The sequence below is a fragment of the Curcuma longa genome, chromosome 15 (genome assembly GCF_044706935.1).
Source record: "Curcuma longa cultivar G26 ecotype Majalengka, Jawa Barat chromosome 15, ITB_CL_G26_1.1, whole genome shotgun sequence".
In the NCBI taxonomy this organism is placed as follows: Eukaryota; Viridiplantae; Streptophyta; class Magnoliopsida; order Zingiberales; family Zingiberaceae; genus Curcuma; species Curcuma longa.
Window position 1 is genome coordinate 8,525,205 of NC_133875.1, and position 18,530 is coordinate 8,543,734.

The window sequence follows — 18,530 nt, forward strand, 5'->3', positions numbered from 1 at the left end:
CAAAATAGAGATCTGAATTGAAAAAAAGATTTTTCTAAGTGACTTTTCATAGCAACTGCCAAAATAAATAAATACAATAAAATAAAGTGGCGGAAATATCGAATAGTAACGAGGACTGTTTTTGGTCATTTCCTTGGAAACTCAGTCGCTAACTTTGCGTGCCCGTTTTCAAGTGCCCACTCCCCAACGACCGCGAGCTCCCTCCTCCCTCCGCCGCCGCCGACGCCGACGCGCTTCTCTAGTCACACCAGAACCAGCGATGCAGAGCGCCGTTCTCTCCCCCTCCTTCACTCCGCTCCTCCGCCCTAAACCCCACGATCCCCGCACCCGGAAACAACCCCTCCTCCGCCTCCGGCCCGTCTCCTATGCCTCATCCTCCTTCCAAGGCCTCCCGCCTCTCCGACCCTTGGTCTGCCTCCCTTCCCTCTCAGATCGGAGGCGCAAGGACGCCCTCGCGTACCGAGCCACCTCCGTCCCCGAGAGCGCCTCGCCCGGCGATGGGGACGCTTCCTCCGACTCCGGTGGGGTGCTGCAGACGCTGCAACTTGGCGCTTTGTTCGGTCTCTGGTATCTCTTCAACATCTACTTTAATATCTACAACAAGCAGGTACGCCGCCCCCTTGCGCTTTCTTATTTCTTCCTGCCTTCCTGTGCTTGCGTCATGTGATGCTGCCGATGATTGTGCTATAATAAAGCCTGAGTAAAACCTTTTCTGGGATCTTCAGATCCGTTTGACAAGAATTAGAACTACATTTTAAATGATCCCAGAATCCTTATGTTTTATTTATTATGCACAAAAATGTTCGCCTTTTTAGATCTCGGATCGGTAGTTTTGTACGTGCTAATTTCCTTTTTCTGATTCCTTCAGCTTTTGGCCATATTCTTTTACGAGCAGCAACTGTTGTAGTGCTGATCCTTTTCTTTCAAGTCTTTTTACATCCCAAAAGATGCTTAAGTGAATCTGGCAAGCACAAGATAAAAGTTTTGGCTTTATTTATTTATTTTTGTTTTTACTACTTTTCTTCGGTAGATTTAGGTAAGCATTAATTTCATATGATCAATCGACATCTGATTTTTTTTTTTTAGCATTTCGATTTATCATGGGTGAAAATGCCAACCTTCATGCCATGGTTAAACCAACATGTTCCATACTGGAATACCTATCCTCAACAAGGTAGGAACTTGTGTTGGTGTTACTCGTTTGTGTTATGCACCTAGGGACCTAATATTTACATGACATAGTGTGTTAAGTTTAAAGATATAATAACAAATGTAGATACAAGTAGGGGACTTCCTAGAATGAGAAGGCCAAATAATTTCCCCATTGAATCCTAAATGGTAGGATAATATCATGGTCATCATCATGATATCGTCCCAACTCATCCAATCGACTTCTAGTGGGTTCTCTTGGACAACATAGGAAGAACTGCAAGGAGCCTTACACTGGTCACAACTGCAAAAGCTCGCTTGCACTTCTTGACACATTGTCAGTCATCTAGTGGTCACAACATGCACACTCTCTTGCACCATGCGACTGTCAACCTCCGGTTGCTTGTGCTGTTCACTTTGAGCACCCATAGCACCGAGCAGCTTCAATGATGCCCACCACACCTAGTCTATGTGTGAGAATCCACTGAGAAACACCACTTCCCCCATGAGATGTATGGCATCAGTCCTCTTAGCACCACATCAAGTCAGACCCATCCGTTTTTGTTCATGTTGGAAAGAAACTAGAGAACATACTCTATCAAGTCACTCACATTCTCCCATTCCTTGTCAACAAGGAATCTGCTGGATCTCTCTTCCATTAGTCCAACTCTAACTAGCAAGAACCGCATTGTTTTGGAACATAAATAATTTCCCCTTTCTTTTGGCTTCAAGCATTATTCCTATTTGGTGCAACCTCCAAAGCTCCCTTCGATTTATAATGTCAAACTCATTAACTACTTTTCATTTGCCTCCTACCGCCAATTCTCCAAGTCTTTATGGATCCATAATGATCACCATAAAGAAGCTTAATGGGAAGAATCCTTTGTGAACTGCAACCATTCAAGTTTGGTTGATGGACTAAGGTTATCTATGAAACCTCATGATTGGTGTTGTCTGAATTTTTGAGTCCACTAGAGTTTAATGGGAGTTAATTGATGCTTAATTGCTTGTTCTTATATGACACTCGATTAATCTTGGTCCCAACCTCATGAGCATCTTTTGTTGCCTTTACTACTACTATGAGACTTGGGTATGGGTTGGGGATACAACTTACAACCATTGAGATTATGGCGTGATTGACAATCTCTTCCGACTGAGGCAATTTAGATTTTAGACTTTTGACTACTAAACATCTTCTAAATCACTGTTAGAATTCTGCAAGATTGTTCTGACAAACTCTTCCATCGTTCCTTCACTTTGTCCATCCACAGTTAGAACCTGTGAGAACTGAGATCTTGTGAGCATATTTATAAGTATCTGCTAGTTCCAATAGGAATGGCCCAGTTGGATTGTGATCAACATAATGATCTCATGCAAAGGAGTACAATTTGGAGCAACCAAAGGCTCTTGTTGGCTAGAAAAATCTTTGAAAATTTTCTCCGTTTCGTAGAAAATAGAATTTGAAATCTAAAAAAAAAATCAAATAAATATTCAGAATTAACTTTTTTTAACACATTTGAATTTATAAAAGGTGAATCATGTGATTAATGCGTGTTTTTTTTTAATTTTTTATGATTTTATTTTTTATAACTGGAAACTAAAATAAAAAATTTTCATGAACCAATCAAGACCTAAGGTCTTCCAACAATAAGGAGATTCTTCTTTGTATTGGGTGTGAGATCGAGTGGGGAAATTCATTTGACCAGCTGCTTGGGAGGAGATGCATGTGCTTGATTTGTCCATGCATGTAGAAAAGAAGATGAATGGTCAGAGTTCATTGGTGACATCATTTTTGGTGATAAAATTATATTACATTTAATAATTAAGTTAGATAAGTATATTTTGAATTGGACAGGGTGCATGTATGATAGGATTATGAGTTGCAAGCATGTATTTATCAATTACAAGGAGATTAGTATTTGTTAAATGTTTTGGATTTATAAATATAATATTTAATTAAGGTAAGTAGGATGGGGCATAGGTAGTCATAGGCTACCTATGCTTATGTCTATATTTTAAATAAAATTAGTTTTCTTAACAAAATTAGTTATGCTTAAAAGTCATTTATAAATGGGCAAAAATCAAAAGAGCACCTCCTAAAACAATGTCCCAGCCTATTCCTCATCTTGAAAATATCCTTATTAACTTTGTTAGAATATTATAAATATGGCTAGGGATACTTTAGTAAATTATCCTAATTTTTATTTTACTAAAAATATAAATTAGTCTTTAAAATAGAATCTTGATTTATTTCCTAGAATAGAGTCCTAATTATTTCTTAGAATAGGTCCTAACTTTGCATATAAATAGGGCTTCCTTCTTGTAATATTAATTAAGAGATTTCTTTTGTGAAATATCATGGTATCAGAGTCAATTAGGTTTCTTTGATTTTTTTCCTCTTCTGCTTCCCTCTCCCGCGACCACAGCCTTCTTAACTACCTTGCGAATGCGCGGCGACGACTCCGCTTCCTTATCGTGACGTGACTAGCGACCTCGCGTCTCCTCTGCCAGCATCTGCTCCGATCCGCTGGGCCTGCTGATCTGGCGGCACCTGCTGCTCCTCGCGACGCGTTCAGTCACCGCTTCTAATCTAGTCTTGTATATCGCTTGTGAAAAATTTTATATGGCCTCAAGTAGTCACCCAGAGTATGGTTCGTTAGATTTAATATTGTAATTCAACAATTTGGCATGACTTGGAGCAAGGCTGACCATTCTATCTTTTATCGCCACTCATCTACTGGTTGTATCTACTTAGTGGTTTATGTTGATGATATTGTTATCACAAGTAGTGATCATCTCGGGATTTCACAGGTAAAACAACATCTTTTCAAACATTTACAGACAAAGGATCTCAGCAAACTCAAATATTTCTTGGGGATAAAAATAGTATAGTCCAAAGATGGGATCATCATATCGCAAAGGAAGTATGCAATGACTATTCTGGAAGAAACAGGAATGTTAAATTCAAAGACAGTTGACAACCCCATGGATTTTAATGTCAAGCTTCTGCCAAATCAGGGGAGCTTCTTTCAGATCCTGAATAGTACAGGCGATTAATAGGGAGACTAAGCTACCTTACTATTACTCGTCCGGATATCTCATTTGTAGTAAGTATAGTAAGTCAGTTTCTCAACTCTCCATGCAAGGAACATTGGGATGCTGTGATTCACATTATTCGATATATCAGAGGCGTTCCAGGAAAGGGTCTTTTGTATGGAGATAAAGGACATACTTGAGTCGTAGGATATTTTGATGCAGATTGGGCAGGATCTTCCACTGATAGAAGACCTACTTTTGGGTTTTGTATATTTGTCGGAGATAATCTTGTTTCTTGAAAAAACAAAAAGCAGAATGTTGTGGCAAGATCCAGTGCAGAGGCAGAGTATCAAGCAATAACCATAGCCAGTCAAGAGCTTATATGACTTAAACAGTTGCTTCAGGAACTAAGGTTTGGAGAGGTTACACAAATGTCACTTATATGTGACAATTGAGCTGCTATGCATATCACCTCGAATCTAGTTTTTCATGAGAGGACAAAGTATATTGAAGTCGACTATCACTTTGTCAGAGAGAAAGTCATATCGGGAGAGATATCTACTAGTTTTGTTAACTCACATGATCAACTAGCAGATATATTCACTAAGTTACTAAAAGGTCTCCGAATTGACTACATATGTAACAAGCTAGATGCACATAATTTATATTCTCTAGCTTAAGGGAGAGTGTTAGAATATTGTAAATATGGCTAGGGATAATTTGGCATCATAATTTGTATTTTATCAAAAATATAAATTAGTCCTTAGAATCGAATCTTGGTTTATTTCCTAGAATAGAGTCCTAATTATTTCTTAGAATATGTCCTAACTTTGCATATAAATAGGACTTCCTTCTTGTAATAATAATTAAGAGATTTCTTTTGTGAAATATCAAACTTGGTCAAAAATAGTATATATGGAGCACTTTTATATCAAAATAACTTTATCAACTTTGTTAAAATTGCTTAAACTTATCAAAATTGTTTCAACTTGGTCAAAATCACTTTCAAAATTAGTGTAGTAGCTATTATGTAGCTGCGATAACAATTTTAAAGTGATTTTGATTAAGTTGAAGCAATCTTAATCATGTTTGAGCAATTTTAATAAAGTTGATAAAGAGTATTTTGATATAACAGTACTTTATATATGGTAATTTTGATTAAGTTGAGTTAATTTATTTTACTACGTTGTAACAGGTATACCGTACTGCTACACATTTATAGAATCTACAACATAGTTGCCACAACTACACTAGAATAAAGATATAAATATGCTAGGGTGTTGTTTTAACTTTTTTTTTTTGAAAAAGAGGCACTCTTTTGACGATTCCGATAATTAGGGGTGTCCTTTTGATTTTTACCTTTTATAGAACACATTGCAATATAATATTTTATTTCTACATGGTATCAAAGCTTTTTTCTTAGGTTAGAGGTTTTCAAAAGAGGTGATGCATGCCTCACAAGTGTATGTCATCTCAATCATGCTTAGCCAACACTATAACCCATATCCTTTGTACTTTGTTGCACTCCATGTATGGTGACAATAATGGCAAAAATTATGCTTTTCAACCTCTTCTACCTTCAACTGCTTAAATGTTGGAAGTCAATATCATCGCCACCTAACGGGTCTATTAATGTCACCCTTTTATGAATAATTTACCCCATTGAAACAATAGACATTAATGTCACCCTTTTATGAATAATTGAGTCATTGGAAACTATAGACATCAAGTCGCCTAACGTGGTTTTGCTGCTATTCACTTGGTGACCATATTGATAGAATTTCAATTTTTTTTGTTAAGATATTTTTTTTGGGTGTTTGTAACAAGCTACAAGCTACAAGCTACAAGCTATAACCTGGTCTAAAGTTATGTATTCTTATGCCTATGTTTTGGATAAAATTAGTTATTTTAATAGAATTTGTATGATGAAAGTATTTATCTAAGTCTATAAATGCATATAATTGTTCTTTATGAAACACATTAAATATAATATTTCATTTCTATACTAATCAGTTTTATTATATTATTATGAAAATTATTATGGATAACCTACTTATAAGTTATAGCTGTATAATATTTCATTTCTACACTAATTAATTATTATATTACTATGATAATTATTATGCATAACATACTTACAATTTATAGTTGTGTTTTTTAATTAAAAATACAGTTTTCAACAACTATTTGATAAAAATTATCAAATTTATAAACAATTGTATATATATATTGGCAGAGATTTATATTAAATATGATATAATTTCTAATGGGAACTTGATATTGTGTAATGGGGTTATTGAGATTAAAAAATAGATTAATAGTAAATATAATAATATTGTAATTCCTTGAGCAATAATTAATTAATAGAATTTTTTTTCTAATTGTCAATTGTTTCTAACTTTAAACCACTCAATTCTTATTATTTTACTTCTTTCTGTGCTATGTTTTACCAGAATCCTCTAGATTGAGGCCACATTTTTATTTTGGGCCTCCTAATTTGATCTTTGATCTACTACCACATTGTTTTCCAAAGGTTCCACCACCTTATTCTTTTTTGCCTATACTAAAGTTAACAAACTTAAAGAAAGAATTCATTAAGGAGGGAGAAAAGTCCAATTTGAATCATGTAGAATTGTATCTCTAAGCACCCAAACCATAGTCCCTTAATTAGTAATAGTAAATCTATGTATGATGATATAGTGTATTTTAGCAAGGTTTAAAATATAGAGTCATGTCGAGATTTCGGTCCCGGACCGGAATGATACAGTTTCGGTATCGTATCGTACCGTGTCGGTATAGTTTCGGTATTTTTAAAATATAAAATATATTAATTAAAATAAAAAATTTAATCTAAATATTTAAAAATAAAAAATAAAAAATAAAATATTTTGTAAAAATAATAGGATAATTTTATGAGTTTTAATTAAGTTTATTTGAATTATCTCCAACTATAGCTAGGAATTGATTATTAAAATCTTGATTAAATCAAAAGTTAAAAAAAAAAGTTTGCAATGGACCGCGTGCGACGAGGGTGCGCGGTCCGCGTGACGCCTCCGGAGGCGTCGCCGGACCCGCGCGACGCCTCCGGAGGCGTCGCTGGACCCGCGCGACGCCTCTAGTGGTGTCGCTGGGCTCGGGCGACGCCTCCAGACAGAATCTCGGCTGGAATTCTTGTGCCGGTGCCGGTCCGTCGGTGGAACGAGATTTGTCGCTGGTATCGCGCGATACGGTTCGAGATTTCAACCCTTGTATTTTAGTACCATTAGAGAATTAGACTAATACTAGTATTATTCTGATATTGTTAACTCAACTAATAAAATTTGTAAATATCTGTTAAAGTATATTCAGTTTTAATTTTATTTATTAATTACATTATGGTATATTATTAATCATACAATTACCAAATATATTTAATGATTAATTTAATAATAAAAATTTCAATAATAATTGAATATGATTTATCAAAAATATGATTGTGATATTCTAATTGTATATTTACTACTATTTATCTGCATAATTATATCAAGAATATGATTTATTTATATTAATGAATTTTAATTTATATTAACAATAAGAGTAATAATATTAATAGTGGGAAATAAAAATTGATCTTAAAATTGTGATAAAGTGGATAGGGATGGTTATTTGATTAATTAGAGTGTCAATAACTATAATAGTGCTGTTGTCTCAATTATATTATGTATAATATTGATAGGTTTATGAATTGGTACTAATTATTGTTCATATTTTCAGATTAAAGAACTCATATTTCATGCTATAATTATTAGCTAATAATTATGTTGTCAATAAATGATGTTATGCTAGCATTATCCATTAACTATATATATTCATTAGTTAAAATTTGAATAACTTTGATACTTATTTATTGTAAAGATAATAGATTTTAGCTAGTAAATAATATTAATCATATTAATGTACTACTATTAATTATATCTGTAATGCATTACCATATAACTTTGAAAATTTTGTTCTCACTTTGATCTCATTGATTCCATACAGCTAGTACTTGGGATTTTTGATTGATTGATATCGATGTCGATACTAATACTGTTGACTACACTTGTAATGCCCATTAATTTCAGATGTTTACATGCAAATGATGTGAGCTTTTACCACAAATCTATTGTCCTCTGATCTCTCGGTATCTGATCTACTTTGGCACTTTACTCACCATATGGAGGATTACATGACAGTGGTGAAGGCCATCGGAGAGGTTGTGTTGGTGGACAAAACAGGGCCAAGTGTCCTACTCTCCATAGCTAGTTACCAACCATCCTTTATACACAACTCATGCGATTCAATCAAATGTTACTGTCCAATATGATTTGTCTAAGTTAAGAAATATTCGTGCTTCCTCCAATTCCAAGATGTCACTAATGCTTTATCTCCACCAATTAACTCTAACATCAATGTTCATGTGCATTATCCTCTTGGATTCTAGATTTAGAGGACTCTGAGCACATTTCTAGTAGTATTATCTTTCTTTGTTCTTATGCCACTAACATGTCTCATTCATAGGTTAAGGGCATTCAAAGTATTTCTTGTTCACCTTGGTTGCTTCTATCCTTTGTGCTTCTATATTTGGATTTCATTAAGTTTATTTTCCCATCAGTTAATTCATAAATTTTCGAATTGTTTTATAACATATTATTTAATTTTTGTTTCATTAAGATTTTAAGGATGAGCAAGGCAATTTGTGTAGAATGTGAGTCTTGTACACTACACTGGTTGACAATGCATTCAGTGTCGTCTTCTCTTCTAATGACCCAATCACCTCATTGGATAGATAATTGGCTTGATCATCCTAGTCTTCAGAGCTCAAACATATGGTTTCTAATTTGTCTAGTCTTTAGTCTATTAATTGTGAGTCATGTCAATTAAGCAAATTATTAGGTCTTGGTTCCTTAATAGTTTCCATAAGTTTATATTGGGCATTTTTGCTTTAGTTAATTTTGATTTTTCGGGTCTGAATTGTAACAGCTCCACTCTTGGGTTCAAGTAGATTTTTAGCTTTCATTGATGATTATTCTAGAATCACATGGTGTTCCTTATTAAAAAGTGATATGAAGAACTTTTCTTTATATTTTTCTTTTTTTTTCCAAGATTAAAACCCAATTAGTGTATCTATGAGCTTCTTCACAGGGATAACGTTAAGTAGTTCACTTTATTTTTTAGACATTTCTCTTAAGTTTAGGTATTTTATTAGGCTTTCTTTTCGCCAGCCAATAAATAAGAATGTACCCATAGGTTCCATTTATTTGCTAGAAAATAATTTATGTCAAATATTTTGCAAGGAACATTTTTACAAGAAAACAAATAATATTTTCTGATGTTTAGAAGTGATATTGAAATTTGTTAATAAAGTATTTTATGGTTTTAAATTTGTAAAAAATTTAAATATTTTATAAATGTCAATTTTTCTATCCCTGTTTTTCCCCATCTTTATATATTTCTTTTCCTATCCGCCTCTCTCTCACACACTCACTTTCATTCTTATTTTGATTAGTTCAAAATCATTTAGTCTTTGTAATATCTACCAAGTTTTAAAATGAACTAGAAACAGAGAGCACACACTAATTATGAAGGTTGCGTAAGAAGTATAATTTAATAAAGAGTCTTGTTGTAAAAGTTGGACGTATTTGGGATACACCAAAAAGCTTATGAGGTTTTAAAGTGACAATTAAATTGCTATTCCCATAGTCTCTTTCTAGTCTTCTATAAGAAGATGAAACCTAAGTAATTGGTTGCTGCTTCATCAGAGAGAAGGCATAACCTAAGTTCCAGTTAATGTCACCTAATATATAAGTTCAATGATCAATAGAAGATTAATTAATCAAATTCCTATGAAATTCTAAAATTGTATATCAGCAAGGTTTTTTTAATATTTGTGGATGAGCTTGAAGGGAATGTTATGGACCTAAGAACCTAATTGTATATACCACATGGTGTATGGCCTTGTGTGTAAATAGACAATAATGAAAGTGGGGATTACCTGGAGTAAACAACTCTAATAATTTCTCTATTAAATTCTCTAGTTCTTACATGTTTTTTTTTTCAGTTTACCATAAATTTGTTTCTTTCTTAAAATGTAAACTTGATATTTTTGCTTTAGAGTTGATATCCATTCAATCCCATGTAGACATATGCCGAGGTATAATGTCCTTATACAAATGAGGTGACCATTTCATAGTTGCCTAACTTGCCACTTGCCAAGTATGCTTTCATCAATTCAATTAACCAATCTTTCCGTTATAGTCCTTCAAAATCTTGGTTGAAAGCTTGTCTTTGATTCTCTTATCTTTTACTTCCCATTCATTTGAGTCATATGAGAGATTAATTGAGCACATAAAAAAGAGACACTGTTGTTTGGAGAAAAATGCATTGAGTGATTAGACAAAAAGTTTAAGAAATGCACATTATAAGTTTGAGTATAATGTAGGAGAGCATGTGTTTGTTTGCATTTGCCATGAAGTATTTCCTAGATTTTTTTAAAAAACTTCATGCTTACTCTAATCCATTCCAATTGTGAGGAAAATTGTAAATAATGCACATGTTGACTTACCTATTGATTTGAATATCTATCCAATTATCATTCAAATTTTATTTTCGATGTTAAAGACTTTTCCATTTTGGGGAACATTAAGCTTTCCTCTTTGTTTGTTGATTTGCTTGCATGTTGGATATCAACAGCGCCAACAATTTGCTCCCATCGGTGATACAATCTTCTCATCTGGTTGAGCACATTTTGGACATCCAGATGGTGATATCTTCATAGGTACTTAGTAGTTGGAAAGAGCTCCTAGAGATTAAAGACATTTGGATCACTAAGGATGAGCTTTGTCATCTTGTCCTGGAGCCAAGCTTCTTGAATAATAGAGTAAGATTCAATTGATTTAGCTAGAGAGGCACCTCTACCTCGCACCTATGTGTTGCACCATCACTGAAATTGATTTCTTAGTTCCATCTCTCCACTCAATAGAGTTGAGTTCTTCTTGGTGAGGGAGAATAATGCAAGAAGGAAATAAATTGGCATTGCAAAGGAAATAAGTGCAGAAATTAAATTGGAGATTAATTCAAGATTGACGCATTTACAATAAAATAAAATAAACTAGAAAATGTTTGAGAATGGCGTGTCCACAACGACTTTTAAATAAGATTTATGTTGTTTGCTAATTTGGAAGCTTTTTCTGTTTTGGTAATAAACAGGGAATAATTATAGTAATGTGTTTCCACATTTGTTGTTAGTCGAATTTATAAAAGAAATACAAAGTCCTATAATTTTTTCATCTTTAAGTTAATACAATTTTCAATTATGTCACTGTGTAAGAGATGCTCCTCTAGGTGAGGTTCGTGTCCTTGTTCATTCATTGTGTTACATTACTTATTGACTCATATCTTTGGGCCTCATGGGATTATTTTTGGAATTTCCTTAATATTATATTTTTTAGTGCAGGATTGTATGGGATATTTGTGGTGAATTTATAGGAATTTAGAACTTGATATGGCTTTGGACTAGCACTGCTTCTCTAGTCTAAATTCAAATTAGAGAAAACTTGAACATTGTTTCTCAAATTTGACTATAAATCATGTAAAAAATGGCATTACATCAGCTTTTATTATATTGATGGAGTGTCCTGAATGACTTGGATAGAGGGGACAATGTGGGAGGCTCCAGTAGTATAGGAACTATGTTAAGGGACCCTGAATAGTGGGGATAGATCATAGACAGCCTTTTGTCTTTGTATTCTAATTGGTGCAAATGCTTACAGAGCCAAAAGTTAGTGTGATTTAGGTCCTTAATATTGCTTCATCTCACTTTTTTCTATTGGGGGTTGGGGGGGGGGGGGGGGGGGGGGGGGGGGGGGGGGGGGGGGGGGGGTGCTTTTGAGCATTCCTATGATTACTACACTTTCAATGGTTTGAAATTACAAGTTAACACCAAAACAGCGAGAACTACTTTCGGCGGATAATATTGAACGCAATCTGCTAAGCCTAAGATCACATGTTGAAAGTATCTGATCATTTTATAGCAGCATATAATTCTGAACTAGATGAAAAATATATGCAAGTCCACTTCATTGGGTTATCTTAAGACTGGGATTACTATGTCTTTGATTTGCTGCCAAATGCATGAAATTTTTCGGAGTCGATGCAATTTATACATAGCATGGATTTGACATGATAATATTAAACTTATCAACGGTGAGTCAACAACTTCAGTTAAAAAGTGTGGAAACTATCTTATATTTTGCTTCACTCCTGGGTTATAACTATTAGTTATTCGATTATTGAATAAAACAACAATTGTTGATTGCATTACATCAAATTTTGATAAATTAGTGTCTTCTAAGTATCTAGTTTGTTGTGAACATGGTTGAAACACCACTTGTGCGCTAAATGATGATTTTTCTTCATAAGGTTATTTTATGTTTACTGTTATCTCATCTTCCATAAATGGCATGCTAGTCACCTGTGTATGTCACAGGTTTTGAAGGTCTTTCCATTCCCACTTACTGTCACGACAGTTCAATTTGCTGTTGGAGCTGCTCTTGTCTTGTTCATGTGGGCCACTAATTTATACAAGCGTCCTAAGATTTCTGCTTCCCAGGTACTATTTTGTGAGATGCAAAATCTAGATTGATGACAACCTTTTATCTTACTATATATTCTCTTCAGCTTGCTGCCATCTTACCATTGGCTGCGGTCCACACAATGGGCAACCTCTTTACAAATATGAGCCTTGGCAAGGTTGCTGTTTCATTCACACATACAATCAAAGCCATGGAGCCCTTTTTCTCAGTCCTTTTATCTGCCTTATTTCTAGGAGAGGTGATTCCTTCTCTTGAATCAGGATCTCATGTATTTGAGATAGGATAAAACAATTAGATTTACTTATGATTCAATCTTCTTCATGGTCGCCGATTGAAGCTAGCTGAAAACTTTTCTAATTTCTCTCAAATTTGGAACTTGTAGCTTTAATATATTTTATTTTATTTTTTGTTTCTTAATTGATGTCTGTGCAGATGCCTACTATATGGGTTGTATTATCTCTTATGCCCATTGTTGGTGGTGTTGCTTTGGCCTCTCTCACTGAAGCTTCTTTTAACTGGTAGGTATTATGGTTTTTACAAATATTGAACCTTCTAATGTTTGCATGAATCAGTTGTGGCTTTTCCTGTCCTTTTTCATCTTCGCTTTTCTTCAAAAATATGCATACATCCATTGTTTTTCTTTGTACCAAATCTCTTTGACTCTAATTAGGGCTGGATTCTGGAGCGCAATGGCTTCTAATGTAACTTTCCAATCTCGCAATGTGCTTAGCAAGAAAGTCATGGTTAAGAAAGAGGTAATTAATTTTTTTTATTGAGGGATTTAACATTAATGATAATGTTCTGGAAACAGATTTTCATGCGATTTGCTTGTCTGCTGCAGGAATCATTGGATAACATAAATCTCTTCTCCATAATAACTGTCATGTCATTTTTCCTTCTTGCTCCTGCAACTTTGTTTGTGGAGGGCATCAAGGTTACCCCCTCATATGTGCTGTCCGCTGTAAGTGTCTAGAAGATTTATTCTTTTATAGATTTAGCATTAAGATAATGTGAAGTTACATTCTGCTGCCTTAGAAGTCCATCAACAATTGAATGACTTTCCCAAATATCTAATGTTGTTATTCTTGTTTGGTTCAATTATTCAGGGTTTGGATCTCAAGCAATTATATCTGAGATCACTTATTGCTGCAATGTGCTTCCATGCTTATCAGCAGGTATGATATTTTATATTCCGGCATACATATTAGAGCAAAGTCGTATTTAAGCTTTCAAAAGGTTATCATCTATGAAAGCTGTAAACAAAAGAGTAATCAACATGTCACAAAGACATATCCACACTAGCAGAAAATATTATGTATGAAATTGCTGTGTTGAAAAACATGTATATGTGAGGTCTAACTCATGTACTGAAACTGATTTCTTAGGTTTCATACATGATACTCGCAAGAGTAACACCTGTAACCCACTCTGTCGGCAACTGTGTGAAGCGTGTTGTTGTCATCGTCACTTCCGTCCTTTTCTTCAGGACTCCGGTTTCACCCATCAATTCACTTGGTAAGACTTACATTGTCCATCTACCTAGCCAAATGGTTGTGAAAACCCCGCCATGTCTTATTCCCGATTCCTTCATCAAAAAACTTGTCTATTTCAGGTACTGGGATTGCCCTTGCTGGAGTTTTCCTCTACTCAAGGGTGAAGAGAATCAAGCCTAAGACTGCGTGATTAGCTTCTCTTCTCTTTGTTCTTGTTCATGGAAAACTAAACTCAGTTTAGAGGACAAACTTTTTCTGTTCTCATTGATGCTGCCTTTCATTTGTTTCACGGCATACGGCTAAGTTTTGAATTCAAACATCTGTGTTCTTTCTTAAGCCTAGACAAACTTTTTCTGTTCTCATTGAAGCAATTTTTTTTGCCATTGAATATTGTTTGTCTATTGGATTTGTTCCAATATTAAGCCTGGAATTTCGATTAAGGATTAACCAAAAGGAGTACATCACCATGTGGAGAAATTTGAGATCCATATTTCGCCAACTCCTTACAAACTCTACTAACCTACTAGGTGTCTTAGACTTAGGTAAGCATTGCTTCAACATCTTGTGGACGTTTTTTTTAACTCGTTCCTTAACTAGCACTTCTATTGTTGGCTTAGTGGGAACCTCTTCAACTTTAATCTTTATTCCATTGACCATTGCATTTATCTATTGTTTCTCAAAAGGCACCATACACAAAAATTTTCTTATGTGTAGTACATTTTTCATGGGTATCTCACAACAAGCATTTTTTTTTATCACCATTCAAGGTTGAAATTTTGATCTTATGAGATTTAGATCTAGTACGAGTTATCTCAACAAGTGGCACAGTTGTAAATGTGATTTTACAAGTGGCTTATATCTCAATGAACACCTTGATTAACTACAACTACTATCAAGTGAACCCATTATATGAGTATTGAAATCTTTTTTTTTTCTAGGAGGAAAAGTGGTCATATAAATTTTGAGCGACTTTTGACATGTTTCATTGAAGGGAGATTTTTTTATGCATATAAAAAAGGGAGAAGTGATGGGTTTAAGTTAAGAGCCTCCACTTTTGGGAGAAGTGAATTGCCAAACATAAAGTTAACCTTCACTTTGAGAGAGGTGATGGGAATTTTCACTTTGTGATTCACATAACACTTTTGTGAATTGCAAGACATGAAAGTTGTTTTTCTATGACCTAACTTAAATAGGTTATCAAACATTAAGAGAGGAAGATTGTTGGAGCAATCATGCCTTCAAGTGTGTGGTTTTGATATTTGAATAAAGGTTTAACTTATGATTATAATGTGATTACTTATATGATGTCTCAATTGTGCATGTGACTTTGATATTGCAAGTGCAAGTAAAAGTCTAAGTAGATTGAAGATTAGATATTTGGTATGTGGAAGATCAAGTAGTTTGAACACATGATACTTGGCAGGTGGAAGCCTAAGTGGATCGAGAATCAGATTCTTGATAAGTGGAAGTCCATATAGATTAAGGATGAGATACTTAACAAGTGGAAGTCAAGTAGGTCAAGAACTGATACTTGACAAGCAGATGTTCAAATATGTCAACGACTTAATACTTGATGGATTATATCTCCATAGGTCAAAAATGACTAAATGTTTGGCAAGATGAGGAAGTTTGGAAGGCAAGACTTCTTGGCATGGAAGATCCAAAAGTAAGGTTTCTTGGCACATGAAGTCCTGAAGGTGGATCCTCTTGGCAGACAAGTAACTTTTGGTGAAGATTAAGATACAAGTGCACTTGTATAATGGATTGCGGGTGGGACTAGATTTAGGAACAGACTTGACCTTAGAAATGGTTAGTCAAGTATTTAGTGACCGAAAGAATCTTTCAATTTCCAGTTAGTCAACTTATACCTAAATAGAATGCCAAAGAATATTTTTATTTGAGGGTCAATTACTTAATGCACAATCAATAGACTGAAGATCCGAATAGTCAACTTATCAGTTAATGAAAATCTTGCACGAGAGCTCTTGATTTGACAAGATGAATCTACAATGGTCAAATGACCTAATAGCTACTGTTGATTAGTCGACTGAGGTTATTGTTGCAACGAAGACTGATGTAATCAAATTAACAATCAACTAGAGGCATGGATGAATTGATTGACCCCGCATTAAAAAGTAGAATGAAGGCTAAAACAAAGTATGATTGGTTTATATATGTTGGAATCGTTCTAGTGTAATACGCGTGTTTACACATTTCGCAAATGTGCACAGTGAAAATAAATAAATAATTAAGACTAATTATTACACAACACACGTATGCAAAGCAGGAAATTGTTGGGATGTATACCAGAATCCTAGCTATCTATGTAAATAAACATTCTGAAATAAGAATCACATTTGGTCAATGTTTGCATTTAATTTTATGCAAGTGTCCACTTAATTTATATTGTAGATAAACATGGTGTGCGGAGTCACACACAGAAGACCATGTTATCAGTTCCTTATAAATTATAAACAGTGTTCACAACCAAGATGGATTGGACAAACCATTGGACTGGTTGTAGTGTAATTTGGTCTTAGTCTGTCTTGACTATAAAATTACACTAGTACACTAAGTGTGTATTGAGCAGGACCATCTGAGGATTGTTCGATTTATACTGACTATATAATCGAACTAAACCTCTGTTACTATGGATGTACATGCTCTTAATCCCAATATAATAACAAACACATGTACTTAGTATATATTTCTTTGATTCATCAAAGGGTGAGATTTAGTGCGATAGATCAAAAGGCCCGATGAGTTGGGAAGTAGTATTATGTACATGGTGTGTTGTTGATTATAGAAGGAATCTGTGTCCTAAATATAGGTTGATGATGTCCCCTTGAGGAGCTCATAAGGATTATCATGTAAACCCTGCAGGTGGACTTTGTCCGCATGATAATAAGGTTGAGTGGTACTACTCTTGGATTAGAAGTTAATTAAATTTGAGTTGTCAGTAACTCATTTAATTAACGGACATACGATATCTTAAACACAGGGAGATTAATGTACTTATAGTAAGAAGGAGTCCATATTGTAATATGAGATTGGTGCGGTAGTGCAATAATAACTCTCTAGTGGAATGAGTTATTATTGATGGACTTAAGCTGTGTGTTCAGGAAGAACATGGGAAGCTCAAGCCCATCGGGAGACCAAAATCAATTCCTCCTCTAGGTCCCTACTGTAGCCTCTGGAAATCCTGAATCCACCTCAGGAAGAATTGGAGACCTTGAAGAATTCTTGAAGACCTCTTGGAGACCTTCGAAAGAATTCTTGAAGACCTTCGGGAGACCTTCGGAAGAATTCTCGAAGACCTCCGGAAGAATTCTGGAAGACCTCCAAAAGAATTCTGGAAGAATTCCGGAAGAATTCTGTGAGAAATTTCGGATAGGAAATTCTATTTATAAAAGAAAATTTCTGAAATTTTATTAAGAATTTTTTCGGCAAAAAATTCTGATAAAAATTAAGAAATTTTTTAAAAGAATTTTCGCTAAGAAATTTCGTCTCTTCTCGTACAAAATTTTATTATAAAATTTTATGAATTAATTTTGTTAAATTAATAAAATATTAATTATGGAATCTCGTTAAAAATTAGCGAGATATAATTAAAAGATTTTGTTAAAAATAAGAACAAAATTAATATAATGGAAACTTATTAAAAAGATAACAAATCTTATCCATAAGATTTTATTAGATTTGTTCTAATTAAATCTTATAAAATTTGTTAGACTTTTTCTTAAAATTCCTAGATGGCATAGCTATATAAAGAGGGGTTTAGGGGAGGCAACGAGCACACAACAATAGTTTTTCCTCCTCCCCTAGGGCCGGCGGCACCAAGGAGTTTCCTCTCTTCATTGTTGCCGCCACCTCTCTTCTTCTTCCTTCCTCTTTAGGGCCGGCGCATCTCTCCCCCTTTGTTCCCTTAGGGCCGGCGCCTCCCTAGCCTTCCCCTTGCTTCCTTGTGGCCGGCGTTCCCAGCCCTTTGTTCCCCTTAGGGCCGGCGGCCAAGATCAAGAAGAAAGGAGAAGAAAAGGTGAAGGAAAGGAAGGCTTGGTTCATTGCTTGATTACCATCGGAGAGAAGAGCTTTTGGTGGAGTATTCTCGAAGGATCGTTGTCCACAAAACGTTCGAGGAGAGGAGATGATATACAGCAGAAGATCGAGGGGTCATCCACCTCCTTCTAGACATCCCGAAGAAAAGGTATAATTTAATGTTTCCGCTATAATTAAATTATTC

General features: G+C 34.7%; 1 protein-coding gene across 1 annotated transcript; it reads left to right on the forward strand.

Annotated features, from left to right (window-relative positions):
• The first annotated feature begins 156 nt into the window (after positions 1-156).
• LOC141846061 (phosphoenolpyruvate/phosphate translocator 1, chloroplastic-like) lies at positions 157-14,678 on the forward strand. Its single transcript, XM_074734049.1, has 9 exons — positions 157-607; positions 12,692-12,814; positions 12,883-13,035; positions 13,230-13,315; positions 13,468-13,552; positions 13,639-13,758; positions 13,904-13,972; positions 14,183-14,312; positions 14,410-14,678. The coding sequence occupies exons 1-9, from the start codon at positions 260-262 to the stop codon at positions 14,478-14,480; spliced, it is 1,185 nt and encodes a 394-aa protein (XP_074590150.1). The 5' UTR covers positions 157-259; the 3' UTR covers positions 14,481-14,678.
• Positions 14,679-18,530: the final 3,852 nt, after the last annotated feature.

Coding starts and splice junctions, on each gene's coding strand:
- LOC141846061 (XM_074734049.1), top strand. CDS start 260: ATGCAGAGCGCCGTTCTCTCCCCCTCCTTCACTCCGCTCCTCCGCCCT. Junction 12,815..12,882: donor CTAAGATTTCTGCTTCCCAG/GTACTATTTTGT, acceptor TATTCTCTTCAG/CTTGCTGCCATCTTACCATT. Junction 13,759..13,903: donor CCTCATATGTGCTGTCCGCT/GTAAGTGTCTAG, acceptor TCAATTATTCAG/GGTTTGGATCTCAAGCAATT.